The 18,065-nt window shown below is 46.8% G+C and overlaps 1 protein-coding gene across 4 annotated transcripts in view; it reads right to left on the bottom strand.

The window, feature by feature from the left end:
• The window catches only part of Usp18 (ubiquitin specific peptidase 18), a 27,492-nt gene extending 9,427 nt beyond the window's left edge, over positions 1 to 18,065 (bottom strand). The window contains exons 1-8 of one of the 4 annotated variants that reach the window (XR_015685592.1): positions 17,956 to 18,065; positions 11,457 to 11,707; positions 10,333 to 10,429; positions 9,207 to 9,352; positions 6,008 to 6,087; positions 5,622 to 5,768; positions 5,034 to 5,129; positions 4,428 to 4,574 (exon numbers count right to left, since the gene is read on the bottom strand). Coding sequence is in view for 3 of the 4 variants with exons in the window: in NM_001014058.2 (NP_001014080.1) it covers positions 4,428 to 4,574; positions 5,034 to 5,129; positions 5,622 to 5,768; positions 6,008 to 6,087; positions 9,207 to 9,352; positions 10,333 to 10,429; positions 11,457 to 11,604 (861 nt within the window). In the remaining variant the exon portion in view is untranslated. Of the gene's footprint in view, positions 1 to 4,427; positions 4,575 to 5,033; positions 5,130 to 5,621; positions 5,769 to 6,007; positions 6,088 to 9,206; positions 9,353 to 10,332; positions 10,430 to 11,328; positions 11,432 to 11,456; positions 11,708 to 17,955 lie in introns of those variants that run through there. The other 3 variants (NM_001014058.2, XM_087657676.1, XM_087657675.1) reach the window with 3 other exon arrangements.

The following is an 18,065-nucleotide window of genomic DNA, read 5'->3' as shown; positions in this document are numbered from 1 at the left end:
ACACAATACACATACATACATGCAAGCAAAATACACATAAAAATAAAATAAATGGATCTTTTAAAAAATAATAAAACAAATCTTTACAGTTCTGAGAGACATGAGAAGTCGTGTTGGGCAGCCCACTGTGTATGTAGACTTTGCTAACCATTGAGTAGGACCCTGTCTGGGTATCCTTCTGTGACCCTATTCTACAAGTAAATGTAAGTATGAACATTCACAAGTCAAACATCTACATGCTTTCAGACTCCCTGTAAAAATTAAAAGATGGCTTTCCGGCTACAAAAGTTAGTCACAGACTAAAATGAAGAGAAACAGACTAAGGTGGTGGATAATTGCCAAGGCCAGTTACCAGCAATAGTATCTATAGTGAGTAACAGTGTGTTGCACACTGGAAATTGTTTAAAATATTTTGAACACTCTCACTACAAAAATATGCTTGCAAGGGGGTAGATATATTACTTAATTGCTCCACAATGTCTTTGCACATATCAACATATCAAATTGCATACCATTTATTTTATACTTTTTTGGTTTGTTTTGCGGGGGAGTTAGTTTTTGTTTTGTTGAAATAAGGTTTCTCTATCATATACACCTGACCATCTTAAAACTTGCTATGTAGACCAGGGTGGCCTTGAACTCACACTCCGACTCTGCTTCCAGACTGCTGGGATTAAAGACGTATGCCCCCACACCCAGCATGACTTTGTGATTAAAAATTAATTAAATTTAGGCTGGCAAAATGGCTCCGCAGGTGAAGGCACTTGCCACAGAAACCCAGGGAGTTTAATCTCCAGAAACACACAAAAGTGGACAGAGAGACCAACTCCACAAAATCATCCTCCAGTCTCCACGAGTGTGCACACACACCAGGAGAGATAAAATTGTAAGGATAAAAGTTGAAGTGTGAGTTTCCTTGGGTCTTTTTTTTGTGTGGTTTTTGTTTTGTTTTGTTTTTTGTTTGTTTGTTTGTTTGTTTGTTTTCCTTGGGTCTTTTTTTAAGGTGACTCTGGACTTACCACATCTAGTTATTTCATATTTGTTACATACGTTACATAATGTGTGCATGCACATGTGTGTGCAGGCAGTGGATTCAGACAGCAGAGAATAGCTTGGAGAGTTAGTTCTCTCTCCACCATGTACACAGACCAAGTGCAGGCCATCGGGCTTGTCCTCCAGTGCCTTCGCTGGCTGAGCCCCTCTCCAGCCCGCTTTCAGTTTAAAGCAGGGTTTTACCATGTTCCATAGGCTGTCTTCAAACTCACGGCTCACACACCACACGCACTGCCGATTTCCCAAGAACTAACGCTACAGGTGCAAGCCCCATACCTGCCTAAATTTAAGTGTTTTCACGTGAACAAACAAAATGGCATTCTTTTTTTTTTTTTTTTTTTTTTTTTTGGTTCTTTTTTTCGGAGCTGGGGACCGAACCCAGGGCCTTGCGCTTCCTAGGCAAGCGCTCTACCACTGAGCTAAATCCCCAGCCCACAAAATGGCATTCTTTGTGGAGAAGTTATCTTAATAAAAGAATACTTTATAAAGTTCCTCCACATAGGCAAACAGCGTCCCCTACCTGTGTTTCAGGAAATCATATCAGTGCAGGAAAGAGAGCAAAAGCCTCAAGAAGAGGACAGATGGACAAAATGAAGGACACTGAGTGTGTGTGTGTGTGTGTGTGTGTGTGTGTGTGTGTGTGTTCTGCGTGGTGTGGGTGTGGGTGTGGGTGGGTGTGGCACATGTGTGTATGATGTGTGTGGTGTATGTGTGGTGTATCTGTGTATAGTGTGGGGGGATGTGGGGGTATATGCGTGTATGGTGTGGGGAGGGTATGGTGTGTGTGTCGGGTGTGTGGTGTATGTATGTATGGTATGGTGAGGGGTAATGTGGGCAGTGTGTGGGTGGTGTGGTATATGTGTGTGTGGTGTGTGTGGTGTAGGGGGTGTATGTGTGGTGTATGTGTGTATGGTGTGGGGGGCGGTGTGTATGTTGGGTGTGTGTGTGGTGTATGAATATGGGGTGGGGGTATCAGTGGTGGGAGGTGTGTGGGTGGTATATGTGTGTATGGTAAGTGTGGTGTGTATGGTATTGTGTGGTGTGTCTGTGGTGTGGGGGGGTGTACAGTGTGTGTGTGGTGTGTGGTGTGTGTGTGTGTGTGTAGTATCTGTGTTGTGTATGTATAGGGTGTGTGGTGTGTGTGGGTGTGTGGGTGGTGTGTGTGTATGGTATGTATGTGGTGTATGGTATGTGTGTGTATGATATGTGTGTGTATGATATGTGTGTGTGGTGTGTGTGTGTGTGTGTGGTGTGGATGTGGTGTGTGTGTGTGTGTGTGTGGTGTGTATGGTATGTGTGTGGTGTGTCTGTGGTGTGGGGGGTGTGCAGTGTGTATGGTGTGTGGTATGTGTGGGTGTGTGGGTGGTGTGTGTGCATGGTATGTATGTGGTGTGTGTGCATGATATGTGTATGTGGTATGTGTGTGTATGTGTGGTATGTGTGTGTAGGTGTGGTTTGTGTGTGTGTGTGTGTGTGTGTGCTATGTGTGTGGTGTGTATGTGGTGTGGTGGATGTGGTGAGTGTGGGGGGATGGGGGATGTGTATGTGTGTGTAGGTGTGGTGTGTGGTATGGTGTATGTGCCGTGTGTATGTGGTATGTGTGTGTATATGTGGCAACTTTTGCTGCCAAAATTTGTTTCAAGGAAGGTAATATCTGGATATGATGATCAAGTTACAGAAAAGGGTTGGGGACTATGGCAAAGCAGCCAACTTCAGACTATAATGACTCAACTGCACCCAGTAAACTTCAATAAAAAGAGCAGGATGCCCCCATGGCTTGCTCAGTTTCCCTCTTATACAACCCAGGCTGACCCACCAAGGGGCGGCACTGCCCACAGTAGACTGGGCCCTTCCACATCAATCATCAATCAAGAAAATGCCCCCACAGGTTTGCTCCCAAGCCAAATGGATGTAGCCAATTCTTCAACTGAGGTCAACTCTTCCCAGGTAGCTCCAGTTTGTGTCAAGGTGACTTGACACAAGCAACCAGAACAGTTGAGCAAAAGAGGAGGCTGGGTATGGCGGTGAAGACTGGCTGTGAGTGTGTGATTACACACTCTGTGAGTGTGTGATTACAGCAGGGTGACAGATGAGGCCTTGTCATGTGTGTTCCCCACTCTTTTGGATTGATCTGAAATTTCCCATAATGAAATCCTTTTTAAATAAAAGGAAGTTTAAATGCACTGCACAGTCAGACTGAGCAGGAAAGCAAAGGGGAGAGCAAAGGTGAAGGCTGTGACACATGGACAGACACCTAATAGGTAAAGATGAGCTTTATCTTTTCATACTACGGTTCCGGAGCACAAACAGGCAAACAGACCGATCTAACAGAAGAAACGGTCCAGCGATGAAGCCATGTATGTGAGATCTAAGACTTGCAAATGTAGCATTTCCTACTTCCAACCCACAAACAAAAGATAGCCTTTTTTCCCCCTCAGAGTCTCCCAAAAAGTTATTAGATTAGGACAACTGAATCAAACTTTCCTCTGATTAATTTGGTCCAACGACAGACTGCTCTGACACCATCTTCGAAGCAGACTCTGGCTGCTCGATATGACAGCTTAGTCGGCTCCAAAACCCCAGGGTTTGCATTTACTTATGTGCCTGTCAGAATTCCACATATCCTTTCACATGGGAAGTCCCGAATTGCGGGTCCCGTTTCTCAGTCCTCCGAGGCGTTTCCATAAAGCCCAATGTGTAGAAAAGGGAAGCTTTCTAAATCTTTAAAAGCAAAAGATGGGCAGGACAGTGGGGAGATCACCCACCACTGCTTCGGAATGACACAGGCTTGATCATTAAATATTGCCTAAGAAAGAAAGTCTGCCTTGGGCTGGCAAGACAGCTCAGCAGGTAGAGGTGATTGCCTCCAAAACCGAAGACGTGGTTTCAATCCTCGAGACCCAGGTCGTGGAAGGAGAGAGCCGACTCCCACCTAAGGAGTCCTCTGACTCCGCTCATCTCACACACACACACACACACACACACACACACACACACACACTAACAGATATGTAAATGCAATTTAATTTTTTTAATCTTTAAAGAAGGAAGAAAAACAGAGAAGTGTGCCTTTGCGAATCACACCAAGCTGCAGTTGGTTCTCCACTGTTGTATATAAATCTGGTCCCTAAATATGGCATCAAAGGGCCTGGGTCCCTGAATGAAAGCCTCACCCAGGAAGTGTTTGGCTCACATGATGCTGGTCCACGTCGCCTCACAGTCTGCCGAGTTACAGACTAAGTCTCCGGCATGGACTTGGTACTTACAACTATGGCACTTATGCGTGAGTGTGTCCAGTAGCCGATGGAGATGGACGGCTACGTCAGAAGAACAGAGTCTCCCAGGGTGAATAAGGGATGGAAGGCAAGCCTCACCTGATCCGTGGTTGGCAGAATCTGACTGAAATCCAAGCTCTGCGGGAAGTACACTGAGTGGCAGATCTTTACTGTCTGTGAGTTCCTGACAGAGAATCTCATGAGGTGGATGGTCAGGGTCTGAGGGAAACCAGTCAGCTTCTGAGCCTGAAGAGGCAAAGTCAGAATGAAGATGAAGTCTATGGGCACCTGAGACGGGCAGGTTCAGAGCAGGGTCAAGGGTGGCGATGTGCTCTTTCCCATAAGGGAAGTGCAGAGCGCCTTCAAGAGTCATGTGACTGAGTGTCACTCACCACACGTCTCCAGAAGGCCTCTGCTCAGGTTCAGGAACCGTGGGATGTATTCTAGGCAACTCACCCAGGAGGAAAAACTCTACCTACTGTCCTCAAACCTTCTCTTCTTGTTTCTACAAAGTTCTTCCTGTCCCTCTCAATGATATGGTCTGAGATGCCAAGTCTGAAGTTATACAAATAAGAAGCCCCAGGACTCCAGGTACCCAGATTCCCTAGGTCAGCCATTATGAAATGCCCTTGACTGGTCTGCAAAGACTTGTCAGGAAACCATGGGTCAATCCAGACCAGGGAAGAGTCTGGGTTTAAGGAGTACCTGTTTGCAAGGCGTCTTCTTCCCGCAGGTCTCACAGAAGCACTTGTCTGAGCTTGCTAACTCTTTGGGCTGGAAGAAACATCTCAAGGCATCCTCCTGCCCCAACCAAGAGAACAAGCAAAAGGTAGCATCATTGTTTCCCATCTCAAAGACAGCCCTCCCCCACTGCTAGTGGAAGCCCAGGCTACCCTTTAATCCCCACTCCCCCCAAGTGGGCACATGTGTTACACTGGGCAGAATTTCAGAAAGTGCCCACTGGAGGGAGGAACAAAACTGGAGGGGACTTGCCAGAGGAAGAGCATGAGGAAAGCAGAAGGGGACAGAAAAAAGTACCCTCGCCCAAGTCAAGGGAGAGATTGGCCCAGGGTCTACAAGTAGAGAACAGGAACTGGTTCTCTAGTTCCCATCTTCCACCCTGTGGGACCCAGGGATCGAACTCGGGCCGTAACTCTTAGCACCAAGCACCTTTACACGCTGCACCATCTTGCTGGCCCAGGAGTTACTTCTTTAAAAATCCAAGGGCAAGTCATAGAGGCAAGGGTCAACTCAGGATACACAACAATGAGTCACCAACAATGAGTCTCTCACCAGTGTTTTTAGGGGCTTTGAATCCATATCAAAAAGAGGAAGAGAGAGAGTGAGCAACTTGCCCCTCCTGCTGCTCTCTGCTCCACAGCCCACGCACATCAGGGACTCCTCGGTCCAGATTGTGAACAGATCCTGCAGCCGCTCTGCCTGCAAGTAGAGAGCCGGGATAGGTAAGATGACCTAGAAGTCACTTTAGCTCAGGGAACGTGGTTTTTTTCAGACAGAAGTTCTAGAAACAGCCGATACAAAATTTTGCTTCCGGGCCCATAAAGGTGCACGCCAGGGAGCTATGCCAAGCAGTGGCGCATTCCTCGCTAATAGCGCACACAGTAGTGGAGCAGGTTCCACCAGGAACATCTCTGACTTCTCCGGATCCCAGCCCTTACCAAGTCTATGTCCGTGATCTGGTCCTTAGTCAGGTTCCAGATTGTAAGGAAGAGATGAGCAGCATCGTGCTGGACAAACACTGGTCGGGGGGGAAGCGCAATTAGTAAGGAGACATGTCCGTGCCCTTGCCGAGCCACCAGGATACCAGCCTCGTGATCGCTCAGCACTTTGTCCTCACCTAGCTTTCCCTCATTTTCAAAAAGACCAAATGAAAACTAAGCTTTCGATTCTTTTTTTAAGAGTTTCTCTTAGAGCTAAGGTCACAGTGCCACCACTTCCTCTCACCATCCTCTGTCAGCGAACCCGCAGATCCCAACTATTTTCTCTCTGGTTGGTTTGTTTGTTTGTTTGTTTGTGTTTGTTTGTTTGTTTGTTTGTTTCCTGAGCAGAGACTACGTCTGAACTCTTCTGCCCCCTGGTGGCAATTTTTGTTTACGTCACTAAAAGCAGGGCCTCTTGCTAATCTGACCAGGTTTCCCCAAAGGTGACTGAGTAAACAGAGCAAAGAGAAAAGGGTAATACCCATGTTGGATGATCCTAGCCAAGACCAGCAGGAACTTTGCAGGGTAACTATCTGTTATCCTATATAAGGAGGCCTGAAATCGGGAATGGACACAACTGACTTTAATGGTGTTGGTCCAAAGAAGTGGGAAGTAAGAAAATCACATCCCTGCCAGAATGCATAGACATTTCAAGCCAAGGCAGTTTCTCAGATCATGCCGAATCTTCCACAAAGGCACTAATGACTTCCCTTCATGATACACATCACAGCACAGACTTGATGCTCTTTGTTCTCCTTTGATTTTTGACCTGTCCTGCTTCTAAAATGTTAGTTCCCTGGAGGCAATGTCTCTCTGATTCCTGTTGCCTTACGCACATCAAATCTACAATGATTGATGTGAATATATTAATTGAATCGAATACATTATTTCATCGATATAATGAATCCCAACTCAAAAACAGTCTATCAGACAACTCAGAAAAAGTCTATCAGATGGTTTAAACTGATTTAGCCAGGGAATTATGCGCAGAAGGCTTCCTGACACAGAGCTAACACTGATGTAAAGAAAATTAGATATGGGTGCTGAGATGGCCAGTTTTGTCTTGTTTTGTTAGATTTATTTATTGATTTTATGTGTATAGATGTTCCGCCCATATGTATGTATGTATGTGTACCGTGTGCATGACTAGTGCCCTTGGAGGTCATAAGAGGGCATCTGATCCCCTGAAACCGGAGTCACAAATGGTTGTGAGCCACCATGGGGGTGAGGGGTCCACACCTCGGTCCTCTGCAAGAGCAACAGGTGCTCTCAACAACTCTGAAGTTTCTGGGACATCAGTTTTTTTGGGGGTTTTTTTTTGGTTTTTTTTTGTTGTTGTTGTTTTTTTCTTTTTTCTTTTTTTCGGAGCTGGGGACCGAACCCAGGGCCTTGCGCTTGCTAGGCAAGCACTCTACCACTGAGCTAAATCCCCAACCCCGGGACATCAGTTTTAATTGTCAACTTGACACAATCAAAAAACACCTGGAAAGAGGGCCTCAGTCAAGGACTGTCTCGAATGCGTTGGTCTGTGAACATATCTGCAGGGGTTGCTCTGACTGTTTTAATTGCTATGGGAAGACCCAGCTCGACCTGTGCTGCACTGTTCTTGGGCTTGGTCCTGGACCATATAAACAAAGAGAATAAGCCAAGCATGAGAAGCCTGTCTGCATTCATTTTCTCTGAGCTTGGCTGTGGGTGTGATTGGCCCAGCTGTTTCAAGTTCCTGCCGGCCATTCCAACGTCCCTGCTATGACAGACTGTACCCTAGATTTGTGAGCTAAGACAAACCCTTTCTTCCCCAAGTTGCTTTTCTTCAGGGTATTTTATCGCGGTGACAGAAATGGAAGTTGGACGGCCACCATCTGCAGTGGTTATTTTTAACCTCACCGGGGCTCCCAGAGCCAAGAGTCCCCAGTCATCTACAAAGTGCAAAGTTGGAATCTTTTTAAGAATCATGAAAAACTCTGTTCTCTAGTGTCTCCAAAGGAGCACAATAACTTTCTAGCAATGGACCCTAAAGGAAAGAAAACTAATGTGTTGTGTAACAGAGAACTCAAACAAATGACTACAAGGAAATTTAATGAGATACTAGAGAATTAAAACATCGATTAAGTTAGAGAAACTATTATGTGAGTGAGAAATTCAGCACACATAGAGATAATAAAGATACATCATGATCTTTAGTAAAGATACTGAAGAATATAATAAGTTAAGAAAAAAAAACATAGAGACCCTCAACAGTATTGATCAGGCAGAAAATAAATTTCTAAGCATGAAGATAGGTCCAGTGGTGTGTGTGGGTCACAGTGAGCAGAGCCCTCCTACGTCAATCAACAACCAAGACCATCAGCCACAGACACACCTACACGCCAGTCGAATCTGGGCAATTCCCTCTCTCAGGCGATGATTGGCTGTGTCAAGTTGACAGTTAAAAGCTAACGGGGGGGGGGGGGGGTCGGAATTTAGCTCAGTGGTAGAGCGCTTGCCTAGCAAGCACAAGGCCCTGGGTTTGGTCCTCAGCTCCGAAAAAAAGAAAAGAAAAAAAAGCTAACCGGGACAAAGGACAACAGGGAGGATTGACAGGTGTGTTTTGGCAGAGGTACACTTGCCTATAGGCAACCGTGTTTAAGGAGTGTAAGGAGTGTTTAAGGGGAAACATATACTAACTACCCAGATGTAATCATTAACTGTATAAAATCCACACACTACACCCTGAAAACAGCTAGGCGCTGTGCTAGTCTTTTAAAGCCACTTCAAAGCAGTAAACTGATAACAGTCATAAAAAAAAAAAATCATATTGGGCTGGAGAGGTGGCTCAGTGGTTAAGAGCACTGACTGCTCTTCTAGAGGTCCGGAGTTCAATTCCTAGCAACCACATGGTGGCTCACAACCATCTGTAATGAGATCTGATGCCCTCTTCTGGTGTGCCTGAAGACAGCTACGGTGTACTCATATACATAAAATAAATATTAGAAATATTTTTTAAATTCATGTTAAACTTTTGTTCAGAAGTAAAGAGATGTATATTTCAGATCAACACCAAAACCTCTGATGTCCGTTCACTGCCCATCAGCCCTCTCCCTCGCTCTTCCCCCTAAGGCTCCCTCCCTACCCAACACTGTATTGATGGGCAGGTGGGAGCTGAGAGGGCTCTTACATGGCACGTTGTATTTCTGGAGGCACTGAACGAGCTCCGTGGGCAGCACTGCCTTCTGCCGGCTGTCCTGCATCTTCTCCAGCAGCAAAAGCAGCTGGAAGGGGACACTTCTCTTCTGTTCTTCTGCCCCTCGTGGCACTGTTATCCTGCCAAGTTAGAACAGCCAGGCAGCTCAAACCATCGCTCTCCAGGCCGGGAGCACACTGAAATCACTTAAAGAATTCTGAAGGCTCTCTGTACCCTTGCCGTTCTCTGGATTAGGTTAGAATGATAGGAATGGGTAGATCTATGCTTGTACTCAAGTGACTTAGAGACCGGAACATTCAGAACGCCTTACTAAGAGGGAGATCAGCACGGTCCCCAATGAGGCTCAGCCTTCACATTAAGGACAAAATGTCTGCATCTGTTCACTTGTATCAGACCACTGACTTTCTCTGAAGTTAGCCTGGTCCCAACTCCAGACCAGCGACTGTCACCTATGGTTGTACCTCAGAAGTATCTGGGGAGCCTTCTTTCCTTCCTTCCTTCCTTCCTTCCTTCCTTCCTTCCTTCCTTTCTTTTTTTGTTTTGGTTTTTCAAGACACAGTTTCATTGTGTAGCCCCGGCTGTCTTGGAAATCGCTACAGACCAGGCTGGCCTTAAACTCACAGAAATCTGCCTGCCTTTGCCACCCAAGTGCTGAGATTAAAGGCACTGTGTGTAGGGGTTAGAGAGATGGCTCAGTTGAGAATATTGGCTGCTCTTCCACAGGATCCCTACATGGTGGCTCACAGTCCCATGGGATCCAACTCCCTCCTCTTGGCTTCCGAGGACATGCACGTGGTACACAGAGATACATGCAGGCAAAATACCCACATGCATAAAACAATAAAATAACAATTAAAAAATATATTCTCAAAGGAGCACTAATGACCCACACTACCTGAAACCAAATGGAGGTGAGGGCCAGCACGTGCATGTTTCTAAACTATAAATGAGACTAACCTGCCGTACAAAATACACAAGAAAAGATCTTTTCTCGGGCATGTTTGGAAAGGAGACCAGTAAAAGTCAAGGTCACGGTGAATGAACGGACATTCTAAACCACGAGGGACGTGCACACGATCACGCAGAGCCCCAGCTGTACCTCTTCAATACCATCCTGAAGTCCACATTCATCATGAACACCTGAATCAAGGAGTTAAGGCAACATGTCTGACCGATGTTGTGTAACCCAACGAAACCTGCAAAACAAAAACGAAAAGCATACTGAAGGCAAGACGCAACACTGAACAAAGCTCAAGCATTTTTCTGGGGTCTACTAAGGACATGGACTCTTGAGAAATACCCTCCTGGACACAGCTCCTACCCTCTGGGAAGGAGCTGTGAAGATCTGCAAAGTTAAATGACCAACAAGCCTTACTAATGCACTAGAGAAAGGCAATATCACACACTGACAGCAACACAGCAGGGGTTAGGAGAAAAGGCAAAGAAACACCAGAATGCATGTGGGGAGCTATCCCTTCCTGAGTCAGAGTGGGGGGGTCAGTGTGGCTCAGAGACAAGCACGGGGTCTTCAGTGGCTCCAGGAGAGGAGTCGCTCAGGTGGACACTGAGACAGTGGTGGCACACGCCTTCAATCCCAGCTCTTGGGAGGCAGAGGCAGGTGGATCTCTGAGTAGGCCAGCCTGGTCTACAGAGTGAATTCCAGGACAGCTGGAGCTACCCAGAGAAACCCTGTCTTGAAGAAAAGTAAAAAAAGAACTAAGAAGGAGGGGAGAGGAGGAAGAGAAGGGGAAGGAAGGAAAGAAGGAAGGAAGGAGAAAGAAATGGATGAAGGACAATAAAGGCAGCTGTGGGGAAGACCCACGAGCCCTAAACTTACCTCAAGAGGAGGATACACCTTACAAGGACGTGGGAAAGAAATCCAAAAATAACATTTCTGTGCTACATCAGCAGCCAACCTCATTTCTGTGCTACACCAGCAGCCAACCTCCATTCCCACCCCACCCACAGGCTCAGCTGACCCCGGAAGATGAGACGCTAAAGACCAAGAGAGTATCCCAAATTTCAGAGTCCTGGACAAAGAGCTACAGAGACAGGTCAAAGCAAATGGTTTCAGAGGCAACAGATGTTAGCTCACAAATCAACAGGGCGCCTTCTTTAAGCAGACAAAAACTAATGTGGAGAGTTCCGCTTCCAAAGCAGAGAGCGCACTGAGCCACTGAGCGTTTCTACAGAGCGATAGGAGAGGGTGGGGGCTCTGCTGACCATGAGGGCGGTCCCAGGCACTGCAGAGCTCTCTAGACAGCACTCTCTTCCTCTTCATGTTCTTCTCTTCCTCCAGAGCTGAGTGCTGCTGAGGATTAGCCACAACTGACTGGCAGGTTTTCCTCAGGAGCCCAAACCCTTTGCCCATTAGTGATCACACCCAAACCCCACGCTTGGAACGGGCAGGACTGGAGGTCAGGATTCCACAACTTCACTTCCAGGAAGGGTCTACACAAGCCAGAAAGGACCCTCTGTAGAAACACAAAGCAATAGATATCAGTAAAGATGGAGAACCATGTGGTCATGGTCTCACTGCTAGAGGAAGGCTGGTTTAGACAGCCCTAAAACAGGAAATAAGGACAAGCTGAACATTCCAATTCTCCTTCCACCCTTCCTTTCGCTCATCCTTCCTCAGCACGGACAGCCGTGTCTTAGCACTGGCTTCTTCTTCCTCCTGTGTTCTCGGTCTTAGCAAATGGTCTGAGCCAAAAAGCTGATGGTCTCCTCACTCGCCACTCTCAATCCTTATCAGCTGGAAAAGGTGTCTAGCCCACTGGGTAGAGACTGCTCAGAGGCAAATCTCTTACTCTGTGCATTCTGGATGCCCTGGGATATTCCTGCAGACTGGAAGCTTGTCCAGTCCCCCAGGAAGGCTCTGGCGGCTGCTTTAAGTTCATTCCTTCACAGACCCAGACGACAACTGAGTCCCTTACTCCCAAGCCAGGGGTTTGTACGCACATGATCGTATTACAAATGAGGAAATGTACTACTGTGAACCCCAAACCCTTATTCTTACTTCCTCCTCACAACACAGACCTTGGCCACCTGTAAACTCTTCCCCAGAATTCTTTGGGATCCCCAGAAGTTTCACATGTGTTTGAGAACAAAAGTCCCAACTGCTGTACCAACCTTTCTCTCTCTCTCTCCCTCTCCCTCCCCCTCTCCCTCTCCCTCCCCCTCTCCCTCCCCCTCTCCCTCTCCCTCCCCCTCTCCCTCCCCCTCCCCCTCTCCCTCTCCCCCTCCCTCTCTCTCTGAGAGACACTGCAAGACACAGCAGCCAGCTGGAAAGAGGATGCTGGCATCTTAAACGAGGGATACTGTCGACGTGGAAAACACCCAGCTATCCTCAGGGCCGTGTGCCATTTGATTTCCCAGTTCCTTTTGAAAGGGTTTCAACTTCTGCCTACAGCTTCCCTCTCATCCCCCGCCCAGCCACAGGTCTAAGCTGGAGCTCACAACTGCACCATGTGTGTCCTCTATGTCTCCTTCTCTTTAACCAGAGAGCACACACACATACCACGAGAGTTCCTCTGTGTTTCTCTTTCCCCACAGGCAAGGAGAAACCAGAGGCCTGAGAACCCATTGGCAGGGCCCTAATCAGCTGGATTCAGCTAGAACTCTCTCAATTAGATTCATTTTGAGAGAAAGGCTGGGACTGGGGGGATCTTCCTTGATTTCCATCCATCTCATTCATTGAAGCAGGGTCTCTCAGGTGAGCCCAGGGCTCGCCAACACGGTCTGGTCTAGCTAGCCAGTTTACTCCAGGGATTCCCTGTCCCCCCACCTTCAAGCACTAGAACTTCAGGGAGACCACCATGCCCACCTAGCATCTACACAGGTGTAGGGATTCCAACTCCTGTCTTTACTCTCACACAGCCAGCATTTTACCTAGTGTATAAATTCTCCTGTGTGTAGATTTATGCTTATGAATGCAGGTACTGTTGGAGACCAGAAGAGGGCGCCAGATTCTCCCAGAGCTCGAATTAAGGGCTGTTGCTAGCTGCCCAAATCAAAACCCTGGCCCTCTGAAAGAGCAGTATGCACTCTTGAACCCTAGGCCACCTCTCCAGGACCAGAAGGCAATATTCTTAAGACGTGTGTTGCTCCAGTTCACAATCTGGCCAATGGAGTGTAAGAAGCCGGTCAGAACTCAGTGGCTAAACGAGTAACCTAAGTCTGGTTGTGTTTTTAAAGGTGTATTTCATGGAGCAAGTCAGACTGTAGCCAAGTTTACTAAAGACAAGAGGACGGAAGGGTGTATGTGCACTAAGGGTATTAAGTCAGACATGTTGCTAAACACCAGTAATGCCAGCACTTGTGAGGCTGAGGAAAAGGAATAAGTTTGGGGCCAGCCTGGGCTACAGAACAAGCCCTTATTGACCCGGTGCAAAGAGTAAGGTAATATGGGTGTTGTGCAAAAGCTTGGTTTCTGGGAAAAGAGGATATGGGTAAGTTTTTGCAGAGCATTTTAAGAAGATTTGCATAAGTAAATTTACATAAGTAACTCCAAATTGAAAATGGAAGGAAATACAAACAGTAAAGAAAGTCACTAACTGGTAAGCAACCAGTCATGGCAACCCAAATCGAGACCAGGATATGATATCATTTCACAGCATGCTTTTGGGACCAGTCAGTAATTCTGACAGACTCTGATCACCACACACTACAAATGTGCCGAATCGAGAGATGACTCATCATACCTTCTATTATAAAAGTCCAGTGTGGGGGGAGACGGGGGTGGGGGGCGTGTTGAGGAAAGATGTTATTCTGCAGCCAAGACTGGCCTCAAACTCAATACCCTTGCCTCAGCCTCCTGAGTACCAGAATGGCAGGCAGCAATGCCACCACACCCAGGAGAAAGTGGTACAATTCCTGTGTGTCGATTAAAAATAAAATATATATATTTAAAACTTTTACCAAGTCGAGTGTTGGGGGGGCATAGGTAAAATAGGATTTTTTTTCTTTTTAAACTTTAGTGATTTGCATGTGCGCACACACAAACGGATATGTGCCACAGCATATATGCAGAAGCCAGAAGACAGCTCAACAGAATGGGTTCTGTCTGGGGATTGAACCCGGGGCCCCAAGTTTGCACAGTACACACCTTTACCGGCTGAGCCATCTTGCTGGACTCGAACATGATTTTTAAAGATTAAAAGTTTTTTGTTGTTATTTAGTTACTTACTGTGAGTGCCGTGCACACGAGAGGTGGGGGAAGAGAGGGAGCGAGGGAGGGAGGGAAGGAGGGAGGGAGCGAGGGAGGGAGGGAGAGAGGCGACATGAATGTCATGGCTCACAAGTGGAGGTCAGAGGACAACCTGTTAGAGTCAGTTGTCTCCTTCCACATAGGCCCTAGGAATCCAACTCAGGTTGTCAGGCTTGGCAACAAATGCCTTTACCCACTGCCATCCCCTGCTCAAGAGTTCTTTCTTTCTCTCTCTCTCTCTCTCTCTCTCTCTCTCTCTCTCTCTCTCTCTCTCTCTCTCTGTTAGCTAGTTTGTTTACAGTGCTGGACATGAATCTAGGTCCTCTCAAATGCTGGGCAAATGGACACTGAACCACATCTAAACCCTGTAAGGGAACTCTCCGATGTGTCGTCCTTGGAGACATGTGAAACAGAATCATAGCAGCACTACTTGGGTTACACAAACCACAGACAAGCCCCTTCATCCGTGGATGTGGTAGGCAACAGCATGTCAAACAGGCTGAGTCTTAGAAGCCAAGTATTTACTCAGGGGGAGCTAGAGAGACGGCCTGACTTTAATGGCACTTGCTGCTTGCAGAGGACCTGGACCCATATGGCAACTCAGAATGCCAGCTCTAGGGCCTCCGAGGCCCTGTTCTGTGTGGTGCACACACACATGCAGGCAAACCCTGGGGCACGTAAATCAAAAGTAAAAAAATAAAGAGTCTGCTCAAAACAGCCCATCTCAGGACTGGGGAGATAGCGCAGTCTGTAAAGTGCTTGCTTGGTAAGCATGAGGACCTGAGTTTGATCCCCCAGAACTCACATAAAAAAAGCCAGATGTGCACATCTGTCGTCTCCACGATAAGAGAGCCTGTCTCAAAAAACAAGGTAGCTAGCTACTGAGGAACTACACTGAATGTGACCTCTGGCCTTTGTGCATACATCCACATAGACAGATAGACAGACACATGCACACGCACACGCACAGACACAAATACTCATAGACATACATCACACTCACATACATCACTACCACAAACCACCAGAAAAATTCAGAAAACATTACTTGATTGCTTACTGTAGATTCAAACTTAGTATCAGTGGAGAATTGTCAATATGTGTGTGTGGTTAAAAAAAAAATTTCTAAATAGAAAGTAAAAATCAAGTTGCGATAACTACTTTGTGGGAAGGCGAGGGCATGAGGCTGGAGAAAGGTCAGCTGTTGCTTGGGGTCAGTCTGCTTTGGAAGCAGAACAAATACATGAGGTTTATTTTATGACTAGTCGGTTTGTTATCTGGAACCCAGAGTTAACGGACGGACGGACGGACGGACGGACAGAAGCGACAGGGTCTAGCTTAGGCCTGAGGGAAGCAGCTCTCTCACTGGGCAGAGCACATGCACAGCCCAGGTGTGGGCAGCAGGGAAGGTCTACAAAGCTTAGTTTGACTGTGATGGGGAGGGCAGACAGGTAACAGCGCATCATGAGGAAGGAAATGGAGATGTACGATGTATGGGACTGAGGAAGGTGGCAAGTAGGCAGACAGGAAGAGGCTGGACCAGGCATACAGCTCCCAGCGCAGAGGACGCTGCATTCCCAAACTCACCCACTGACTGAAAGCACGCTGGCTCCAAAGCAGAAGCCTGGCTCCATCCTCGAGGAGGCTTGGATCCTTCAAAGGAGGGACGATGGTGGAAATAACCACCGTAGGCCACAGAATCAAAAGGGTCTTGAGAGAAAGAGCTAGCAGGCCAGTGATGTGATACCGGAACTCTAGGTGATGAGTCCCTCCCTGGCTGTTCGTTCTCGTTGGGGCTCAGGGGAGAACAGTTCCCAGGTGTAAATACCCGATGAAATTCACGTTGTCAGCAATATCTAAGCTGCCCGGTCTTCAAAACTTCTGAGACAAGTCCTAGTAATGTAGTCCACGGACCTCAAACTTTTGTGCACAATTGTTTTAGATAGGGTCTCACTATGTAGCTTGGGCTGGCCTCAGATTCTCAGCAAAACTCTTCCTTCCCCGGCCCCTCCAATACCATGATTATAAGTGTGAGCTGAGCCACCACATCCAAACTCTAATCCCCCTGCCTCATTCAGCCTACCTAGGGCTAAAAATGCCCGGGGATTTCTAAAGGTAGGAACTACTGGTCTGGGCTTTGACCTCATTCTTCATGATGTGCTTGCACTTTATGAACAATGGGAATATAATGGACAACATCGGATCTCTCCAGAGGAAACCCAAACTAACAGAGTACTTGGGGCTCCTCTGGGCCGTGTGGGGATACAAATCAGTGTTCTTCTTAGCCTACCCTTAGACATATCCTCAGCCTGGAGAGGCTGAAACACTTTTCCAGTACCCACTGGGGCTCTGGCCACAGCCCAATCACATGATGCACTCAACGAGGAGACAACGTGATTTTCTCCTTTATGAACATAATGTTGCGTAAAAGCGCTAAGACCATGAAGCACAATTTTCCAGAGTGGAAAGAAGGAAAGGAAGGAAGGAAGGAGAAAGAGAGAGAGAGACAGAGAGAGAGAGAGAGAGAGAGAGAGAGAGAGAGAGAGAGAGAGAGAGAGAACAAGCAAAAAACTCTTTTTTAAAAAAGTCTTCTGCTAGTGTGCAGTGAGTCAGGAGGGAGCCGCACACCTCGCCCCCTATGCCATCTTCTGCCCAGTTTGTTCATAGGAACACAGGAGGTGACGGTATCCAAGCACACAAAGGACACTTCACAGGAAACATTCTAAAGTGTTCTGGGATATTTACCTCCCTTTTTGAGCCAAAGTGTAAACTACCTAAATGTTAAGTATGAAATTAAGTTGCAACTTTGAAACACCACGAACTTGGACTTCAAGGGGTTTTTTGGTTGGTTGGTTGGTTGGTTTAATGCTTAAAGATATATTACGCTTTCTTCACAGAAGATGAAAGCCGGAGAACAGGTCGAAAATACCCTGACTTAGGAGATTTGACTGAAATTGTTCCAGTTTCTCAGTGCACTGATGTCAATTTTAGGAGTTTCTCATGAGTGTGACTGTATATTTGCACAAGGGCATAAAAATGACATTTGTTGATAAACCATCTATAACCAGGAAAAATAAGACTCATCCCACATGTAATGAGTTATTTAAATAAACCTGCACTTCTCACGCAACACATCAGTTAACATACCGGCCTGGAAAGGCACAGAATGAGAAGCAAGAGAACATTGCTAAAGATGTGCATTAAAAGTATTTCTGATAAAGTGTACATAAAATTGACACTGAGCTGCAAATTAAGATCCCTACACACCTGTCTGCATTGTTTGAAATTTTAACAAGCCACCTTTGTGATTTCTTTTTTAAACTAAACACAAGTCACCACTACAGTCTGAATAACATATCTGCTTAGGAAACAAATCCACTGGCCCAGTATATACACACCAGGAATACAGATTGCCACTATTCGCGAAGCCCGCGGAAATTCTTAACCATCTGGAGATACATAAGCAAAGCTCTGGCGGATAAAGCACAGTTTCAAAGAGAGCCACAAACTTGCCTCAAGCACCGAAGCGAAGACCGAGCGGTATCTGCAAAGGGCTCCAGAGGAGAACGTGGCACCGCGGAGCAGAGCAGCCAAGTCACCTCCCAGCCTCGCAACTCTGGAGT

The sequence above is a fragment of the Rattus norvegicus genome, chromosome 4, assembly GCF_021556685.1.
Source record: "Rattus norvegicus strain SHRSP/BbbUtx chromosome 4, alternate assembly SHRSP_T2T, whole genome shotgun sequence".
NCBI lineage: Eukaryota > Metazoa > Chordata > Mammalia > Rodentia > Muridae > Rattus > Rattus norvegicus.
This window is presented reverse-complemented; position numbering and strand designations above follow the sequence as displayed.